The 18,831-nt window shown below is 37.7% G+C and overlaps 2 protein-coding genes across 2 annotated transcripts; one reads left to right on the forward strand and one right to left on the reverse strand.

Annotated features, from left to right (window-relative positions):
• The first annotated feature begins 238 nt into the window (after window positions 1-238).
• On the forward strand, window positions 239-1,677 carry LOC118280670 (acetylcholine receptor subunit beta). The gene has a single exon (XM_035600960.2). The coding sequence runs from the start codon at window positions 455-457 to the stop codon at window positions 1,652-1,654; it is 1,200 nt and encodes a 399-aa protein (XP_035456853.2). The 5' UTR covers window positions 239-454; the 3' UTR covers window positions 1,655-1,677.
• A 6,305-nt stretch (window positions 1,678-7,982) lies between these two features.
• Window positions 7,983-14,207, reverse strand: LOC118280773 (procathepsin L-like). Its single transcript, XM_050699641.1, has 8 exons — window positions 13,869-14,207; window positions 13,226-13,378; window positions 11,709-11,831; window positions 10,717-10,850; window positions 10,044-10,176; window positions 9,159-9,319; window positions 8,596-8,730; window positions 7,983-8,066 (listed from the first exon to the last, which is right to left on the reverse strand). The coding sequence occupies exons 1-8, from the start codon at window positions 14,163-14,165 to the stop codon at window positions 8,006-8,008; spliced, it is 1,197 nt and encodes a 398-aa protein (XP_050555598.1). The 5' UTR covers window positions 14,166-14,207; the 3' UTR covers window positions 7,983-8,005.
• Between the last annotated feature and the right edge of the window lie 4,624 nt (window positions 14,208-18,831).

An 18,831-nucleotide genomic window follows, 5' to 3' on the forward strand; every position in this document is an offset into this window, starting at 1 on the left:
TAGGCAGAGATGCACATTACGGCACGTAATGCTGTACAATGTACACCAACTTTTCACCATATGTGTGATAAGTCCCATGTAATAGGGGGCTAGCTTATTGCTATATACTGGACTCTGTTCCAGACTGCGTGCTACAACTGTGAACTTTTCGAAAAGCCGGAAAAAAGCTCAGCTGTAGTTTGCCCGGCCCAGGAATTTAACCCAAGACCAATTGCACGGCAGTCACATTTGCAACCATATCATATATCGGTATAAACTAATATCGAAATCATATAAATCAACTAAACCCATCACTCAACAATAACAACTATCATTTAGACACTATCACTTGACACGATACAACACACGTAGATAACCATAGCCTCAATGAAAGCTATCGCAGTGGGCGGACACCGATCGTATTACTCTGTGAGCCAAACAATTGTCAACACTGACGAGCAGTGCTGCACAAACCATGGCCCTGTTTACATATCTCCTCCTGGCAACCCTACACGCAACCCTTGCCGAGGACTGCATCATCAACAACATACCAGAACGCATGGCATTCGAGAAACAACTACGGAAAGACCTAAAATGCAATTACAAAATCTTCGATCCCCCACCACATAACGGCTCCAGCTTCCCAGTCAACGTCAAGTTCGTGATGAAGAGATTCAACTTCAACAGCGAAGAAGACACTTTCTCTGTTCAGACGAGAATGTTTGTCTCTTGGAACGACCCCCGCCTCCAATGGAACCCGGAGAAATACTACGGGATTGATGCAACAGAAATGACAGTGCTGAACATTTGGGCTCCTACGCTGACTCTGGTCAACTCCGTATCTTCTGATGACTTCGATGACAGGTTCTACTTTGCTCGCTGCAACATTTATAGTGATGGCGACGTGCGTTGTGTGCGCAGGGTGACCCACGATGCTGCCTGTGACGTCAACCTTACAGATTGGCCTTATGATCAGCAAGAGTGCAGTCTCATCTTCGAGGCTGCGGATGTCAGATCGATGAAGATACACATTAACGCGTCTTCACGTGTTTTCAGCATGTGGGGGGCTGAATATGGCGCTGAGTGGATCATAACAGATTACAAGCAAGAGACAAACTACAGTAGTAATAAACAGTTGAAGTTGACGTTTGTAGTGGAGCGGGAGGCGCGAGGTTTAGCAGCGATTGTGGTGTATCCAGCGATGATATTGACAGTTATGAGTGTGACGGTTCTTTTTATGGATGTGAGGCGTGCTGTGCGGTTGGGTCTGGCCAGTTTCTGTCTCCTGTGTCATCACTACTTCTTGTGTGAGTTAGCAGGGAATATACCGACGAAGAATACAAAACCTCCAAATTTGCTGTTGTACTACCGCGCCTCGGTGGTGCTATCGTTGGTATCAATGCTACTCACGTGTGTGTTGGGCAAAATATGTGGACTCAAGTCTGCTCCTCAGAATTACATTATATCTTTCAACAATTTTGTGTTCGAAAGTTTTGGGAGATATTTGATATTTCCTCAATGGGAGCTCGAGTGTGACTCCGATGGTAAGCCGTTTAGTCAAGATTGGACAAAGTTTGCGAATATTATTAATACTGCTTTTATCATAGTGGTAATTATCACGTATGTTTGTTTGTATTTTATTTTGATGCCGCAACCTATACCTATTACATATTGATTACACATTGGTTTGTAATTAAAGTGTTTTTTTTAAATTAATAGTTATAAAGATTTTTTACAATAACTGTCGTAAGACCTAGTAAATTAAACTAAAAATCAATGTTAACTCTCATAAATTAATGGTAATATTACAGTATGAATATATGATGAAGAGTCCCTCTGTGACTCGACACTAGTAGAGCTTTTCTCCATTGATTTACATGAGTAAACCATGATTTTTAATTAATTTAATAGTGTTTTGTAGACAAATAAGTATAACATTACACATAGCATGTGTCACCAATAAAATGGACAAGAATTTTCTGAAAGTAGTCAGCGTTGGAGAGGTATTTTTCTACGCACCATGTGAGTAGGGCTGCCATTACAATGTAGGTGAGCCAATCTCCAAAACAAAAACTTACTATTTGAATATCATTATTTTCAATGAGATACATAATTACCATTAAATGATGTTCATTAAGTGATGTTTAGAGTGATCACACGAATACGCCCGTTTTGGAGATTGACGCAGGTATAAATAAATAGGATAAAGCGTTAAGCATTGTTGATTTTCAATGTAAGGCATCATAGGCAAATGAATAGTAACTGAATTCCCAAATTCATCGTTTTAGGTGTACGTCCATACCATGTTGAAAGCACGTTTTAGTCCGATCACCGAAGTTAAGCAACATCGTGCGAGGTTTATACTAGGATGGGTGACCGCCTGGGAATATCGCATGACGTTAGTCTTTCTGATCCGAACCTAGTGGGTTTACCGGGGCTCCAGCTCGAAAAGCAGGAGTAGCAACGGAGTAGTTTTTAGTCAGTAAGACTCTGACACTTCCTCTCGTCCAAGGCGAGAGAAGTAATTGGATGATATTCCCCTCTTATTAAAAAAAAAATAGTGCTTAGATGGATCAAGAAACATGAGTGTGTAGCAGCCCTACGTAGAAACGTCAGCGTTTATACGGACACACTGATAAATGGCCTGAACGGGGAAAAAAATAACATTTGTTATACCTTCGTTTGGCTTGACACCCCTTGAAAACACCTGCAAGGTCCCGCGGATGTTTTGATGAGGAGAAAACACGTTTTTATAAATATCTACCTAGGTAGTCGGTAGTACATACTTAAAATTACTAAATCATCGTTTTAATGACAAACACATTTTTTTATAAAAAACATAGCCCCATACTAGGATTTTTTCTTGTGTCATAGGAGCAATTTACAATTTTACATGAACGTGGCACCCAGACCCGAAACAATAATTTGTGGATTACACAGAGTTGCTCCGTACAGGAATCAAACCCGTTACACGTTGCACGGCAGCCAGTTGCCCAGCTACTGCGCCCACCGTGCAGGCAAAGTCAGTGAGTTTAAGTTATTTTTAAAATGTTACAATTTACAATATTTTCTTTATATTTCGTGTAGTATAATCTCAGAAGGTGCACATAAGAATATACTATTTTAGAAACAATCAGTATATCTTACATCTTACTAGTATTGTAAATGCGAAAGTTTGTTAGTTTGTGTGTGTGTTTGTTAACCAATCACGTCAAAATGGCTGAAGGAATCGGGATGAAATTCGGAACAAGGGTAGATTATGGTATAGAATAACAGATATAGGCTATAATTATATTACAACTTTCGTGAGACATACTAAAGTAATTATTATATTATCGACTTACTCACGTTTAGCAGCGCGACAGTCGCCGCGTTCTGTGTCACGGAATGCTGCTCATGAATATGAGCCTCTAGCATGGCTTGAAACTAGTCAAGTTCCTCGTCAAACAGTGACGTGAGAAAGCCGATAACATAGCAATTAAAATATAGGCTACTTGGTAGGTATTACACGGGAATGCGGGCGAAGCTACTGGCAGAAACTATTTATAAATATCATAACCCTATATATTTCAGTGGTTTAAATGAATCCGTTTCAGTAGAACCCTGTAAACGGAGGCTAGCATAACGGAATAATTGAAAACCGTTCTCGATGCCCGGACACCGGAAGTGCAACGGGAAATTGACGCAACTTCCTGCCATAAAATTTTGACCGGCTCTCGATAGCCTCTCTGCTCGGCTGATGGTTTTGAAAACGTATTTATTATTTCAGCGACGAATTTCAGGATTCTATGAAGTTAGTTGGCTGAAAAATTGCTTTAAGCTACCATATTTTTTGAACATATAAGACCATATATGTTTTTATGAGAAAGGGAGGCAAACCATAAGAAAACCCATCAGGCGAATCACTTGGTTCGGGCCATCGGCACGAATCAATCGGTACCGTCCATGAAAACCCAGAGGAGTTACAAGTGCATTACGGCATGGCAGGCAGACGGATCACCCGATGGTAAGCAATCCGCACCGTCCGTGGACACCCCAAACATTAGAGGCGTTACTAGTGCGTTGCCGGCCTTTTGGGGGTTAGGAATTTAAGGGTTGAATGAGGATCAGGGATTGGGATAGGATTGGGTAATTGGGCCTCCGGTAATCTCACTCACATAACGAAACACAACACAACAGTACTTTGAGGCCGTGGTATCACTCCGGTCGAGCCGGCCCATTCGTACCGAAGCTTGGTTTTGCACACTTAAAATGTTAAGTACATCTAGTACTGATGTCCTTAAACACAATTATACACATAATATTATATCTTGAGTACTTAACATTAGATAATTTAGCCGTTATGATAAGATAAAATGTTATGTTATACAGATATATGCAAATACGTCCACAAGTTAGACTAATCAATAAAATTGGAGTGTTTCTTTGTAATATAGCCGCTTTTCACTACAAGCATATGCAACGCAATGAAACGTCACGCCTTTTATCCCCGAAGTTGTAGGCAGAGGTGTACATTACGGCACGTAATGCCGTTATACAATGTACTTCTACATTTCACCATTAGTGTTATAAGTCCCATGTAGTCGGGGGTGAGCCGATTACCATAAACTGGGCACAATTCCAGACTCCGTGCTATTACTGAGAAATTTTCGATAAACCGAAAAAATCTTTAGTAATACTTTGTCCGACCCGGGAATAGACCATTCGACTAAGGAGCATATTTTTTATATTATACCTACATATCTTTTATCTACATATATAAAGAAGTACAGGCGTGAAGAAACGAGTGGATAATAAAATAACAGCGGCACACTGCCCTCACAAGCCCAGTGTATGGCTTTAAAAGCAGATAAAGGTTTTAGAAATTCTTCCCCAAAAATAGTAAAGTTGTACCCAGATTGAAAGCTTTGATGCGGTCTTTTTACTCTCGTTGCACGTTTTTATTAAAAACTGGAGTTTGTATGTAGTTGTTGGCTTTTAGAGATCTGCGGGCTGCCTAGCGGGTTACTGCAGCTTCGGCTCGAAAAGCAGGAGTAGGAACGGGGTGGTTTTTAGTAAGTAAGAGTTTGACATTCGTTCTCGCCTCGTCCAAGGCGGGAGAAATCATTGGATGATTTTGCCCCTATAAACAAAGGCTTTTAGAAAGCCGATAGAATTTAAAAATATTCTAAAATAACCGCAGAAGATGGTGTGGGTACGATATTTTTTATAAAATATTTTGGGCAAACAAGTAGACTGATCATCTGATACGAATTACCAGAAGCGTACATCTAAGCCGGCAACAGAAAAATCCTAGTGACAACCAATATTTGTACTTTTATTAACCCACCCAATCTTCAAACAGGTACAATATTATCCAGAATCCTTATCACTTCAACATATTCACGCTTGACCGGTTTTTCGCTTCAGAATTCGATATGTCCGGATATTTTCCGTCGGTACGTGTATGAAATATGTCAGTTTGCACCGCGACTGCGGGCGGCAGGCCGGTTCAAAAACATAACCTTTTTTCCTCCAAAACGCTTAGACAACACTCAATGTACAGGATCTGACGGACGGAATTGTGTCAATGTTATTTAGACCACTAGGTATATTAAAAAAAAGGAGAATAGAAAAAGTTTTCTAGAATCCAAATTAACTATGTATTATTTTAAATCTACACTAATGTATAACACTGAAGAGTTTGTTTGTTTGAGTGCCCTAATTTCCGGAACTACTGGTCCCATTTGACATACATTAATAACTACACGCCTGTCTCCCATGAAGGTAAACAGAGACCATGGACCGTCAATTGCTACGAATCTTACACACCTGTTTTGCTTCATCAACAGTCATCTTTTTATGCATGCTCGTCGGTTAAGGGTACTTTTAATTTGGTTGCAATTGATTAATTATTTTTGTGTTGGATAGTGCAGCTTTTCAAAACTCCTAATATCTACCTACTGCAATTACATAAGCCCTTAGTCGGCACATACGATACCCGATGGTGACACAGCAGACAAACATTCTCAGGGGTAGAAACGGGGTGGTTTTATGACAGTAACGCCTGAATACTGAAACGCTATTCAATTTTAAGTTGTACCTAAATATCTTGCTATCTCTGTCATTTTATAAAGAATTGATAGGCACAGAACTAGACTTGAGGGCGTCTTAAAATTGAGTAGCGTTTGTGTAATCGGACATAAGAGTCTGACACTCCATCTCGACACTCACAAGGCGGGAGAAGGCATTGGATGATTTTACCCCATCAAATACAAAGGCAAATTACTCTTAATACGGTAAAACGGGGTGAATAGGGATCGAGAGGTCAATAGAGACAGAATAAGAGTGAATAAATACTATGAAGAATTTCCTTGTACCTATTCACCCCCTTTTTATCGTTATATACCTAATATATTAAAATAAACCATAGAATATAACAGAACCAGAGTGTTTCACCCTGTTTGCGAATGCAAAGATATCTAATGCACAGCGAGAACGTTAGTGGTCCGCAGTGAGTGACTCGCGAACAGATAAATCGCATTTGTGCCTCTCTGACCGCTTCCTCAACTACACTCAATTAGGTTAGACGGCGGTTTTAGTCATAAGCTGTAGCGGGTAAAACAAGAGCTGGTATATTAAAGGTAAGCGTTCACAGGCCCGCATCGTACGCATACGCATCGCACGCATCGTAAGCATTCCGTATGACGTCATCTGTACGCGTCGTATGTAGGTATTGCTGATGAGATGATGCGGTCCGTACGATGCGGATCTACGGACGCAGTTGTATGAGTTTCTATACAAGACAAACTAAAATCCGTTGCGTGCGGTGCGTACGGTGCGTACGATGCGGGCCTGTGGCGCGTGTCTTAAGTCAGATTTAAATTATTTGCTCCTTCCTTAAAGGTATATTGTACATACATAGATACATATGTAGTAAGTATGTAATGTTTATTAATTAGGCTATTAGGTAGGTAGATAATGAAATAGTTTTAAGGTTAAATGCAATAGGCGTGGTTAGGTTAAATTATTATATAAATAAAGTAAATGTAATAATAAACGAGTAAATAATAATTTATTGAATAAACAAAAATAACACGCGAGTTTTTAGAGTGTACAATGTACCCACTATTTGTGTGATCCACAAATTGTTATACTGGGTCTGGGCGTGATGTGTATGTGAACTCACGACACTGGAAATCCTGGTGTGGGGTTTAAACGAAAATGATTGAAGACCGAAAACCTTAAATAATACTTTACCCGACCGAATAAGCCGGCTGTTGTTCACGACTCCATTCCAATCTAAAACCACGTACCGATGCTTATATAAAAAAGCTACATCTTATGACTTGCACCAAACACCACGCTCAAACGAAGGCGGCAAATAGTTCGCCATCCATTGCGGGCGAAAAGAGAAAACTGGTATAAATGAATTAAGATTTTAACTCGGCCCGCGACCAGCTGAATTAGCCTTATTCAGTACGGACTCACGAAATAGTTTATTTTTAGTTAAAATTCAGTTTACGTTCAAATTCTGTTTTAGTTGTTAGTTAAAAATTATTATTCGGAATAATGAAAGGTTTTTGTTGGGATCTTGCTTTGAAAGATGAATTTAAATGCTAGGTAGGAAGTAGACTACAATGAAATTATTGATTACGGTCTAAGAACTAGATTTTTATTATAAAAACTGGCTGGCCCGGCAAACTTCGTACCGCCTTAATCATTTTTTCTCACCTTTTTAATCTTCTTCCCTGCGTCGCGCAACGTGTAGCGGGTTCGATTCCCGCAGAGCAACACTTTGTGTGATCCACAAATTGTTGTTTCGCAGGTGGGAGTCATGTGTATGTGAAATTGTATGTTTGTAACCACAGACAACATACCCACGACAAAGGAGATAATCCTAATGTGGAGCAACATTTTTGAAAAGAGAAAAAAAACATACAACACACTTTCTATATAGTACTATTTATTTTTCTAATATCTTACAGAATAAACACTTCTAAAGGTTTATTATAATTATAAAGATTGTTTATTATTTCATAAACTATCATAACTCCACATATGTCGCCAGGTTTGTGACACCACATCTGTTTAAGCCTCTTCGGATCCTGAAATTAAACAATTAAATAAATCATGAATGGCTATAAACTCTATCTGAATGCAACTTCAATAGATCAGGTGAACTCAAAGTACATTTGCTCATAGAACAACATAGCCTCAGTGCTAGAAGTGCGTTACGTGCACTAGAACACAAGTACGTTGTCGGTCTTTTGGTCACTGGAAGCTATTAGAGGATAAAACATTTTTTTTACATTTGATGTCGACGTTTGGCCGCTATCTCGCCTAATGATAAGTGATGATACGGCCTACGGTGGAGCACGTCTGCCCATAAGCAACCTATTCACTCAGGATTTGAAAACACCCAGGTTATACCCATCAGGAAACACAGACTTCGGCAAAGAGTTCCACTCCCTAGCAGTTTGCACAAGAAAGCTTGAAGCTAAGCGCTTCGTGCGAGTGGGTGAGATATCTACCATAAAGCGGTGACACTTTGTTGATTGTCTAGTGGTTCGATGATGGAAAGGACTCAAGGGGAATCAAGTTGTAGAATTCTCAAAACTCTCCTCTCTCTCTTACCTCATATATCCATTCTCCCCCCAGTTCTTGCCCCACCAGTTGAGCAGGATCCAGTAGTCCGGGGTATACCCCACCAGCAACATCGCATGGTTCAGTTGCCAGGATGTGCAGAACAGATCGTCGTAGATACCACTCCTGGATAAAGGAAGTATTTTAATTTGCAAAGTATTACTGGGCTTTTTTTGGCGTTACAAAAATTTATCAGTAGTAGCACGGAGTCTGGATTTGTGCTCAGTATATGGCAATAGGCTCACCCCCTATTACATGGGACTTATAACAGAAATGGTGAAAATTGGGTGTAATGTACACCCAATTTTCTATTAATGTGCACTAGAATTACGTGCCGTAATGTGCACCTCTGCCTACCCCTTCGGGGATAAAAGGCGTGACGCAATATGATAATATATATTGATTTCCCTGTACAGTTGTGCAAATACGCATAAAAATTAGAGAATATTGTTCACCAAAGCGTAAAATGGCTAGCACTCAGCTTTATGCTGTGTCCTGGGCACTTAATAGATATAATAAGTTCACATATTTTTGTCTCCAAAACTGCTACTAACCTGTATAGTTGGAAGGTGAAAGGAGCAGCGTTGACAGCCACGGCTACAGGTCCGATAGTGGCCAGGGTCCGTTCCACTGCCTCCTCATCCCCAAAGGGGAGTGTTGCCCATCTCCGAGCACGCACTCTTACGAGGAACTTATTGTATTTGCACGTACTATCCTAAAATATATTAAAATTATTTGATTATTCTTCACTGCAATCCTTTATATCAGGTAAAATATAAAGTCAAAGTTAAAGCATTTATTTCAATTAATCCTAAATAAGACACTTTTGAAACTTCAAATTGAATTGTCCGTCAGTTTGTCTGTGTCAGTGAAGCTAGGCGCTTGTTCCAAAGTGTAGCTTCGAATGGAGAAGAACGAGAAAAAACTCCATCATGTTTGTGAGTCTACTGCAGGATTATTAACATAATATATAGGAGGGGTTTGACATAATATCAGCGCTTGGCAGGAGGTTTGGAGATCGAAATTTTAAAAGTTCAGATTCATCAGAGCGATAAAGCTCGGTCTCTGTAAAATATTTGGGATTGTCCATTGCTACAATGTATTAGTGAGAAATCATTCGTCCACTAATCAATCTTCCCAATCCCCGATTACCCAACAAACCTTAAATTCCTAACCCCCAAAAGGCCGGCAACGCACTTGTAACGCTTCAAGGTGCTTTTTCTCTGGTGCTCCAAGTGTCCATGGGCGGCGGCGATAGCTTACCATCAGGTGATACGTTTGTTTGATTACCGTGTTCCATAAAAGAAACAAGTCTCATTATGCGAAACCACTCATCACGTTAAATACCATGGGAGGGGAGTCACCGGTGACCGATGTTAGCGAAGGTTTTGCTTTTAACAGTTTTCTATTGGCAGTCATAGTAAGGTTTTGCTTCTTACCTTACCAACGTACGGATACTGTGACTCCGTGATGAGACCTTCTCTAGCGGCGTACCGCAGCGCACCACGCAGGGAGCCCCCGTCGCAACCGGCGTTACCATCCTTCGAGCTACAGTCTATTATCTGCTGAGGACTGGCGAAGAGTTTCATTGTCAGTAGGTGTATTGTGTTTTTGTTTTATAGGGTTATTTATTTGTAACTCAGTAGCAACTTCGCAGGACCATAATAATATTACTAACATCGTTGTTAATATTATATTATAACAATTTTTGTGCTACAAGCTTTCGAATTTCGTCAGATTTCAAGTCAAACATCATCATCATCATCATCATCATCGATAGACGTCCACTGTTGAACAAAGACCTCCCCCTTAGTCGTCCACGTAGAACGACAAGCCGCCGCAAGTCAAACATATATTTTCATTGAACGCTTTAAAATGTATATCTTAGGAACCCTACGTAATGTGCCTTCATTCAATAGACCCTTCAAACCTTCAAGAAAAGAGCATACTCCTTTTTAAGGGCCGGCAACGCACCTGTGACTCCTCTGGTGTTGCGGGCATCCATGGGCGGCGCTGATCGCTTACCATCAGGTGACTCATTTGGTCGTTTGCCACCTAATCCATAAAAAAGACCCGTCGTCGAAAGTAATAAGTATGTGTTTTATATTTTACCTAAGTTCTCCCCAGAAACCGTGCCGTCTATACAGCTGGGCTTGCAACGCGTGCGCAACAGCGAACGCGTAACATGCGCCGCAGTCATGCTGCTGTTCCAATTTAGGCTTGAAGCCTTTACTGCGCCAGTCAAACTGTGAACACCAATCATTAAAGATCTTAGAAAAAGAAATCGGAGAGTTCTGCATTGAAAAAATTGGAGATTGTCATTGGAAAGAGTCGTCATAAATTTCGTAATACCTTGCAGATTGAGCGTGTTTTTCCACCAGAGATGTGAAATAGAAATAGAAATATATTTATTTGCTCCAAAACATGGTATATAAAGGTCTTACAATTTAAATGGGATTCACATGTTTTGCTTAACTTATAAGCATGCAAATATTTCAAATTATCACAGAAATGTGAGTTTGTATCTACAGTAATACAACATGCAAAATACTGCCTAATTAAAAAAACTTAAACTTATAATCTAAATATTCCTTAAGACTGATAAGGCTCTGATAAGTTGCTGGGGATGCGTTTGGCTTCCTCTAATCATATTAATTGGTACACATAGCTTAACACTGGTGGAAACGGACTCAGCTAATCTATTTTTATATAGAAAGATTCGTGCTTTGAATGGCTTCCCAACTATCGATACATTGCATACTCGAGCTGCGCATCTTCCTCGCACAGCTTCATAGCTTAGTATCAGTAGAAACAGTCATATAGTTTGATAGCTTAGCTATCACATCTTCAAAGCAAAGCTACATAGCACATATCTGGTGGAAAAGCATTCACTTGGAACCAGATAAGTACATTGATTAATTATCCTTCTTACGTGTGAATATTAAATAAAGAACTCCCCTTTCGCGTCTGCTTGTATGACTGGACGGATTTTGTAGGTATAGCTTTTATCAAGACAGTTTGATCCTTGAGAAAAGTTTAGGTGTATAATTTAATGGGGCTTTGACCAAGCTAGAGTTTGAATAAATAGCCGAGTATGTACTTACAGATTTAGGTACAGCATTATGCAAACTGTTGCGGTACGCAGTCTTGTGAGTGTCTTCTGCAGGGTCGAAGAGAGGGATCGTGCGAAACAACTTCAAGAATTTATCGAAGTACTCTTTCACATCCTAAAACATTGATAATACCTTTGTACTACTTATTATGTTATCGGCTTACTCACGTAACTGTTTGACGAGGAACTCGACTAGTTTTAAGCCATTTTTTTTTAATGGAGATAATCGTGCAATTGCTTGTCACGCCTTCTGTGAAGAGTGACACTCTCTAGTGTCACTCTTTCTGACTAAAAACCAACCCGTTCCTATTTCTGCTTGTCGACCCGAAGCCCCGGTAAACCCGCTAGGTAGTCCGCAGCTCATTGTGATGAAACCTGGGCTTATAATTTATAATTATAAGTTTGAAATCCGCATTGAGCAAGCATAGTGATTACGTAATGCTCAAACCTTCTCCGTGTGAGAAGACGCTTTGGTTAGCAGTGGCCACTTATAGGCTGAAGATGTGATGCGATGTATGTCACACTCTGATACACCATCACAGCATCAAACATTGATTAACTGAGAACATATCTGTTATAAAATTCATAGTGTTATACCATAGTAATTACCCCTTTAATGTGAGTATTAGCCTCATTAATACAGAGTGTCACGGTTATAATTACTTGTGGTGTAGGTACGTAAATAGGCGTTTAACTGAAGATGTGTATGTACCAGTTAAATTCGAGATTATTAAGCGAAGTAGTCTACTAATCGTTACATTATGAAGGTAGGTACATACCTATATATCGTATATACACGTTCATTTGCAAACGGATTAAATCATAGATATATTATTTATATTTCTGTGGATTATATATACATGATTGCATGACACCAGGCCCGATCCGGCTGTTTCGACGCTTCGGGCAAAACAATATTTGCCGCCTTTACGTTATCCCATTTTTTTATCGCGATAGTAATCCTTATGGACCTTTTGGATTATCCTTCCTACGTCGTGGAGACGACGGGGGTAAGGCGTGCCTCTTACTGGCAAAACCACCGCAGTGGTTCTCTACTGCCTGTAACCGTGACCCTGGTTATCCCTTACGGGATCACCACACTCGGCAAGCTTCAACCTACCGCTATGTTTGCGACAGGTCCCGCCACGTTAGCAGTAGGATGGAAGCGGCCCTGCGAGGCTGCATCCCTACCTCGAGTGGCCCGTGTGGAACACTACGGAAACGCCTACACAGCAGGCGTCTGACTCCCCCACAGTCAGTCCGTCTCCCGCAGGCCTCTCTTATGGAGGTCGTAGATTGGCTGCCGCCTCACGGCGCTGACAACCGGCGCGTCAATGGTAAGAGGGGAAAGAAATTGAAAAAATCCCACGAGAATGGGGGATGTAAACGGTCCACCCAGGCAGTGCCCCCTGGGAAGTGTACTCCTCGACGCCTTCTACGTACAGGATCGGCCTTCTCGCGATCCCGCTCAGCCTTTTGGATCAAAGATACTAATAAAATGCAAATTACCAAATCTCCAAATAAGTTAAGATGCAGAGAATATGACTGTTTCCCCAACAGGAAGTCTCGGTTGTGTTGAGCCACTAGGTAGAGATTGTCACGCCATTTTGTGAGAGCCTCTAATTCATGGTGAAGCGTCGCATACGTCTTTTGATGAATCGACTGAAAATTACATTTGGAATTAATTTTAGATTGGTAGCAACAACTGGCCTTAAGCTGTAAAATAGGGTAGATGTTAAAGTCCGTCTAAAAGATTATTATTTTAAAACATTACACATGCACCTATTTTTTTTTATACATAAACAAACTTTCGAAGTTATATCGATTTGAAATATCGCGTGACGTCACTTCTAGGTACATTTTACACGTAGAAATGACAAAAAACCTCTTATCGATATCGAAGGCCCATTTCATGCCCTCCCCAATCGCCCCAATTCCCAATTCCCTAAACCCCAAAAGGCCGGCAACGCACGTGTAACTCCTTTGGTATTGCGGGTTTCCATGAGCGGCGCCGCTTGCTTACCATCAGGTGTGCCCGTTTCCGACCTATTCCTTAACACGTTCAGTGCACATGATGCGTATGTGCGTTTTTTAAAACGTGTTAAAAAATAGTGGAGTGGAAGAAAATTAAATAAAAAATTAAACCACTTACCTTATACTGGTGCCAATGCCAATCAGGTAAATCGGGATGAACGATTAATCCATTTAGTATATGCCTTCGAACATATTCGTCACTTTTTTTAATAGAACACTTAGTACCATTCAGTTCTTTCATTCTACCACTATTATTGTCAATATTCTTCACTGTTCTTTCAAAAAAACTTTGTTTAGAAAAATCTATACACCTTGGCCTTACATTATTGTTAAATTTTATTTTATTTAAAGTGTTATTTCTACAATAACTTAGAGTATAAAGTTGTAGTATTAAAATGATTTTAGTTAAATTCATTTTCGTGTTAAATTTCACTGAATTTGTTGAAACACTTCATTCAGTTATATTTCACTTTTTAATAACTTTATAACACCTACTTGTAATCTTATGTTCTTTACACTAAAGATTACACAATATAATGAATTGAATATTATATATTGCTGACCAAACAAAACGTTATAGCTATATAACAGTTGAGTTAGCTTATTTACCAAATATGTATGTATCAACAAAATAATTGATTAGTTAGGGCTAATTTGGTACCAATGTACGATTGTACATACTTAGAATATATTGTACTTTTGACCCAAATCTTTTTTTATGGTTTACCGCCTGTATATGAGCAGACTGATCACCAGATGGTAAGCAATCAACGCCGCCCATGGATACCCAAACGCGAAAGGTGTTGCCGGAATTTAAGGGTTGTTGAGGAATCGGGGATTAGGGAGGGTGGTATTTGGGTCTCTAGTAACCTCACTCGTACAACTAATTATTTATTAATAAAGCGTTTTATTTTTATATCGCACTTGTTATACCTAATGAAACTGTAATTGATATGTTTTAATTTAAATCGCTAAGTGCGTCGACGTAAAATCTCTTTTAGCCACTTTCCAACCACCCCTAAACTATATCGTCATCGTCCTATAGGCGAGACTATAGTCTCGCCTTTTGTCACGCCTTTTATCCCCGAAGGGGTAGGCAGAGGTGCACGTAACGCCCCAGTACAATGTACACTTACTTATCACCATTTGTGTTTAAGTCCCATGTAATAGGGGGTGAGATATTCAAATGTTTATTAATTAGCTAAAGTAAATAGGTTTTTATGGGATAAAAATAAAACAAGTACGACTCAGTTGGTATAAATAATAAAGCAACATATCTACTACACAAAAAAGCAAAAACAAAACAAAATTTGTTTCGTCTAGAGAACTGTTTCCTCTGCCACAACAATATACATTCACTGTTATTCATAATTTACAATATATCTTTTATACTATATGTATATATCAATCGCTCATACGCTACATAACTTGGTTCCCTATATAAATACAAAAATATTTAATAAAAAAATATACATGTAGAAAGAAGCGATCCAATTGGTTGATAAATTTACCAATCACAACACCACATACATAGTACAAATTTGAATGTAACCGTCAACGAATTCCAAATGCTGTGATTGGTCAACGATAATATAACCGTTTAATTTGAATATTTTGCTTATTCTAAAACTTTGGTTTACTGAAAATAAGTCAAATCTGTGATAATGTTATTATTTTATATAAGACCCTATATTTTGTATGATATATAGGAAACCAAGCTATATGTTCCAATCCACCAATATACAATAGACACTATGTTAAACCGTAAAGGCGCTTCTGTTTACATCTAACGTGCTCCTACAGAAAAAACATCTTAATAAGTTAATAAACGTCAAGTTATAGTAAATTATAATGGCTTGTACCTTTGTTCATTATAAACAAATACTTTTTTTTAAAAACAATAGTAATACAGATGGTTGAAATTCAATCTTATTACCAAGAAAATAGAATACATTTTTCAAAAACCGACTTCGAATTGAATGTGATGTATGAAAATAAACTCGACTTTTGAAAAACATATTTACCTAATTAACTAAAAACTTTGGTAAGAAAATAAAGAACTTAATACAAAGCAAATAAGAACGATATTGGATTGGCAGGATAATGAAAAAATAATGAATGATGAAAAAAATAAGTAGTCAGGTGAATGATGTATGAATGAACTAAGGGCTTAGTGCGAATTTGTTTTACGTCTAACGTTAGCACTCTGCGTGCGTTCAGCCCTCTGATTGGCCGGCTCGAATTAACCAACCAATCAGAGCGCATGTTTCGATTTCATTAAATGTAAAGCAAACTCGTACTAAGGGTACTTATATATCGTTTCCTGAACCAACCCAAACCGAACCATTTACTTAAACAGATAATTTACGCGACAAAAAAAGATATTTGCTTACAATGAACCTTATCACCACAACTGTAGAGTGCATTATACGTAAAAAATTGTAGAAACGTGCACATTGGACCTTTTAAAAATAATATTCCATAAAAAAATGGATGTCATCCGTGGTGTATGTTTTAAAAGACCATAGTGCTGTGTACGAGTAGAACTATAAAGTAGAATAACCGGGCAACACTGACATTACACACTCATAGCCTATAAACCCGGTCATTGGTACAGAGAGAGAGAAAAACAAGCTTTTATGTAACATATAATAAATAATGGGAATGCATTCATAAAAAAAAAAACTAAATCCGCAGAGATGTTCTTCAACATAACTATTAGGTACTGAATGCAAATATCCAATTTGAGCATTGAGCAAGCATGGTGATTAATGCTCAAACCTTCTCCATGTGAGAAGAGGCCTTTGGTCAGCAGTGGCCATTAATAGACTGTTCATGTGTTGATGTGTGCAAACTGCCTTACATTTCGACATTTATGCTATGAGTCTTTATTGCTTAACGGTCAACAGCAGGTCAAGCTATCCATTTCTGTCTCTCTATTACATTTGCAACCTTATTACATTGTAATAAAATCGTAAATCCAATGAATAAAATTGACAGATTAAGAGTAGGATGATCTGCAAGTGACTGTACTTAGGATTTATAGTTAACAAGTTATCATCATCATATCAGTCATAAGACATCCACTGCTGAACATAGGCCTCCCCTAATGACTTTCAGATAGGCCGGTTGGAAGGGACTTGCATTCAGATCTACTGAGACAATTGTATGTAAAAAAGTACAATGTACGTTTTTAATTTGAATTCTATCATAGTTAATCCTTAGTATGCCAGGAGCGCTCTTGTGTTTCATATACCAGCAAACTAGAGGTAAATACATATTTAAATAATTATTATTATATGTTACATAAAAACGATGCACATTGAAAATATATGGACGTCTCACACAAACGCGGCACTTCTATGAAATATAAAATATTATATGAAAAACACACCCTGTTTTTTTTTTGCAAATGAGAACGAAGCGTTTTTATAATACAGACGCAAAATTTATTTTTGTGTGCAATAAAATTATGTGTCCTTTTAAAATATAATATGAGACTTTGTTACCTAAAGAGATTTAAGAGGTCCTTATTGATCCATAATATTATCCTACACAATTTTGGAAATAATGCTTCATTACATATATTATGTATATGTAGTACAGGGGTTTCCAAGTTTTGCCTGATAAAGAACCTAAGTTAGGGACCATTACTATTAAACTTTTCTCACTAACTTCACTCATAAATACATTATATTTATGAGAAATCATCAAATCTATGAATGAGAACTGTTTATTTTTTAATATTTTACTGTATTGAAAGGTCAAAATAATGTATTTTTGACCGAGGTAACTACCCAATTACTTATATAATAAAGAATGCGATCAGTTTGTTTAGCCTAAATAAAAAAAATATTAATAGTTTTTGAAAAAACATATTCGAAATATTACGTTTGTTTTAGAAACATTACAGTTTATATTGCATTTGTTTACAAGAAATTATAACATGAATGAAAGTTTTACTTCAGTATAATTTTATTGCACTTTTTTTTAAATAGAAATATAATTATAATTTTGCGCCTTATTAATTTCTGATACAACAAAATAACATGGAAAACACGATCTTATGTACTATTATCACTAAAAAAACAATAACAAAAATGTCCATAAGTAGCTAAAGCAATATTTTTTCTTTTTTATAATTTTTTTTTTTTTCATTTTTTCAATTCATTTTTATATACACATTTAATATTCGGTGGTTGTTTTTACATAAATATTTTTTAATGAAAAATAATGTCTTTTTTAATAATAAATTTTTCTAATGCATTTTTTATAATTCGATAATTTTCAAGTTGTGTTATTATTTTAAAAAGAAAAGTCGAAAATGTCGAGTATTAATAGAATATTTTAGAAAACAATAAACAATTACTAGAATGCTTCGAAAAGTCAGATAATTAATAATTTATAGACAAAAAGAAATAGACAAACAACTTCAAAATCAGATCTTACACAAATGTTAGATAGATGGAGCCTCTTTTGACAATTTTAATACGTTTTTCTTTGCTCGAATCATTACGTATGTGTGTGGGGTAGGCAGAGGTGCACATATTAACCGAGGCGTAGTACTCTTCGACGAATAACGAGTCATGGTCGTCAGCAAGCTAAGCATAGCTACATAATTAAACATTCGAGTCAAATAATCCTAATTACAAATCCCGTGACGAGCTAAACACAACCGTATTAAAATTACCATAAGAGATACTTTCCATCTATCTAAAAATACAGTGTGATATCAATCCCAAGCCTATTGATTGAGAAAAATACGCTTTAACTCTATTGTTATAAAATATAAAATCACATTTTTAACCTGTGTGCACGTGAGCCGTGTACATACTGATAAACATTACATACTTACACATTTTTATTTCTTTCACAAATAAAAAAATGTAACACCATTTGTCTACTTAATTTTAAAAGAAACATATGTTATAAAGTGAGACAAGAAAATAATCAAATAAAAAGTCAAATTATTTTAGTTATAAAATGTCAACATAGAAAATGTCAGTCAGTCTGTCAACATGGCTACATAGGCACAGAATATAACATTTTTTTAAACAGGGGCCTTAGGCTATTACAATTGT

Source organism: Spodoptera frugiperda, chromosome 16 (assembly GCF_023101765.2).
Source record: "Spodoptera frugiperda isolate SF20-4 chromosome 16, AGI-APGP_CSIRO_Sfru_2.0, whole genome shotgun sequence".
Taxonomy (NCBI): Eukaryota; Metazoa; Arthropoda; class Insecta; order Lepidoptera; family Noctuidae; genus Spodoptera; species Spodoptera frugiperda.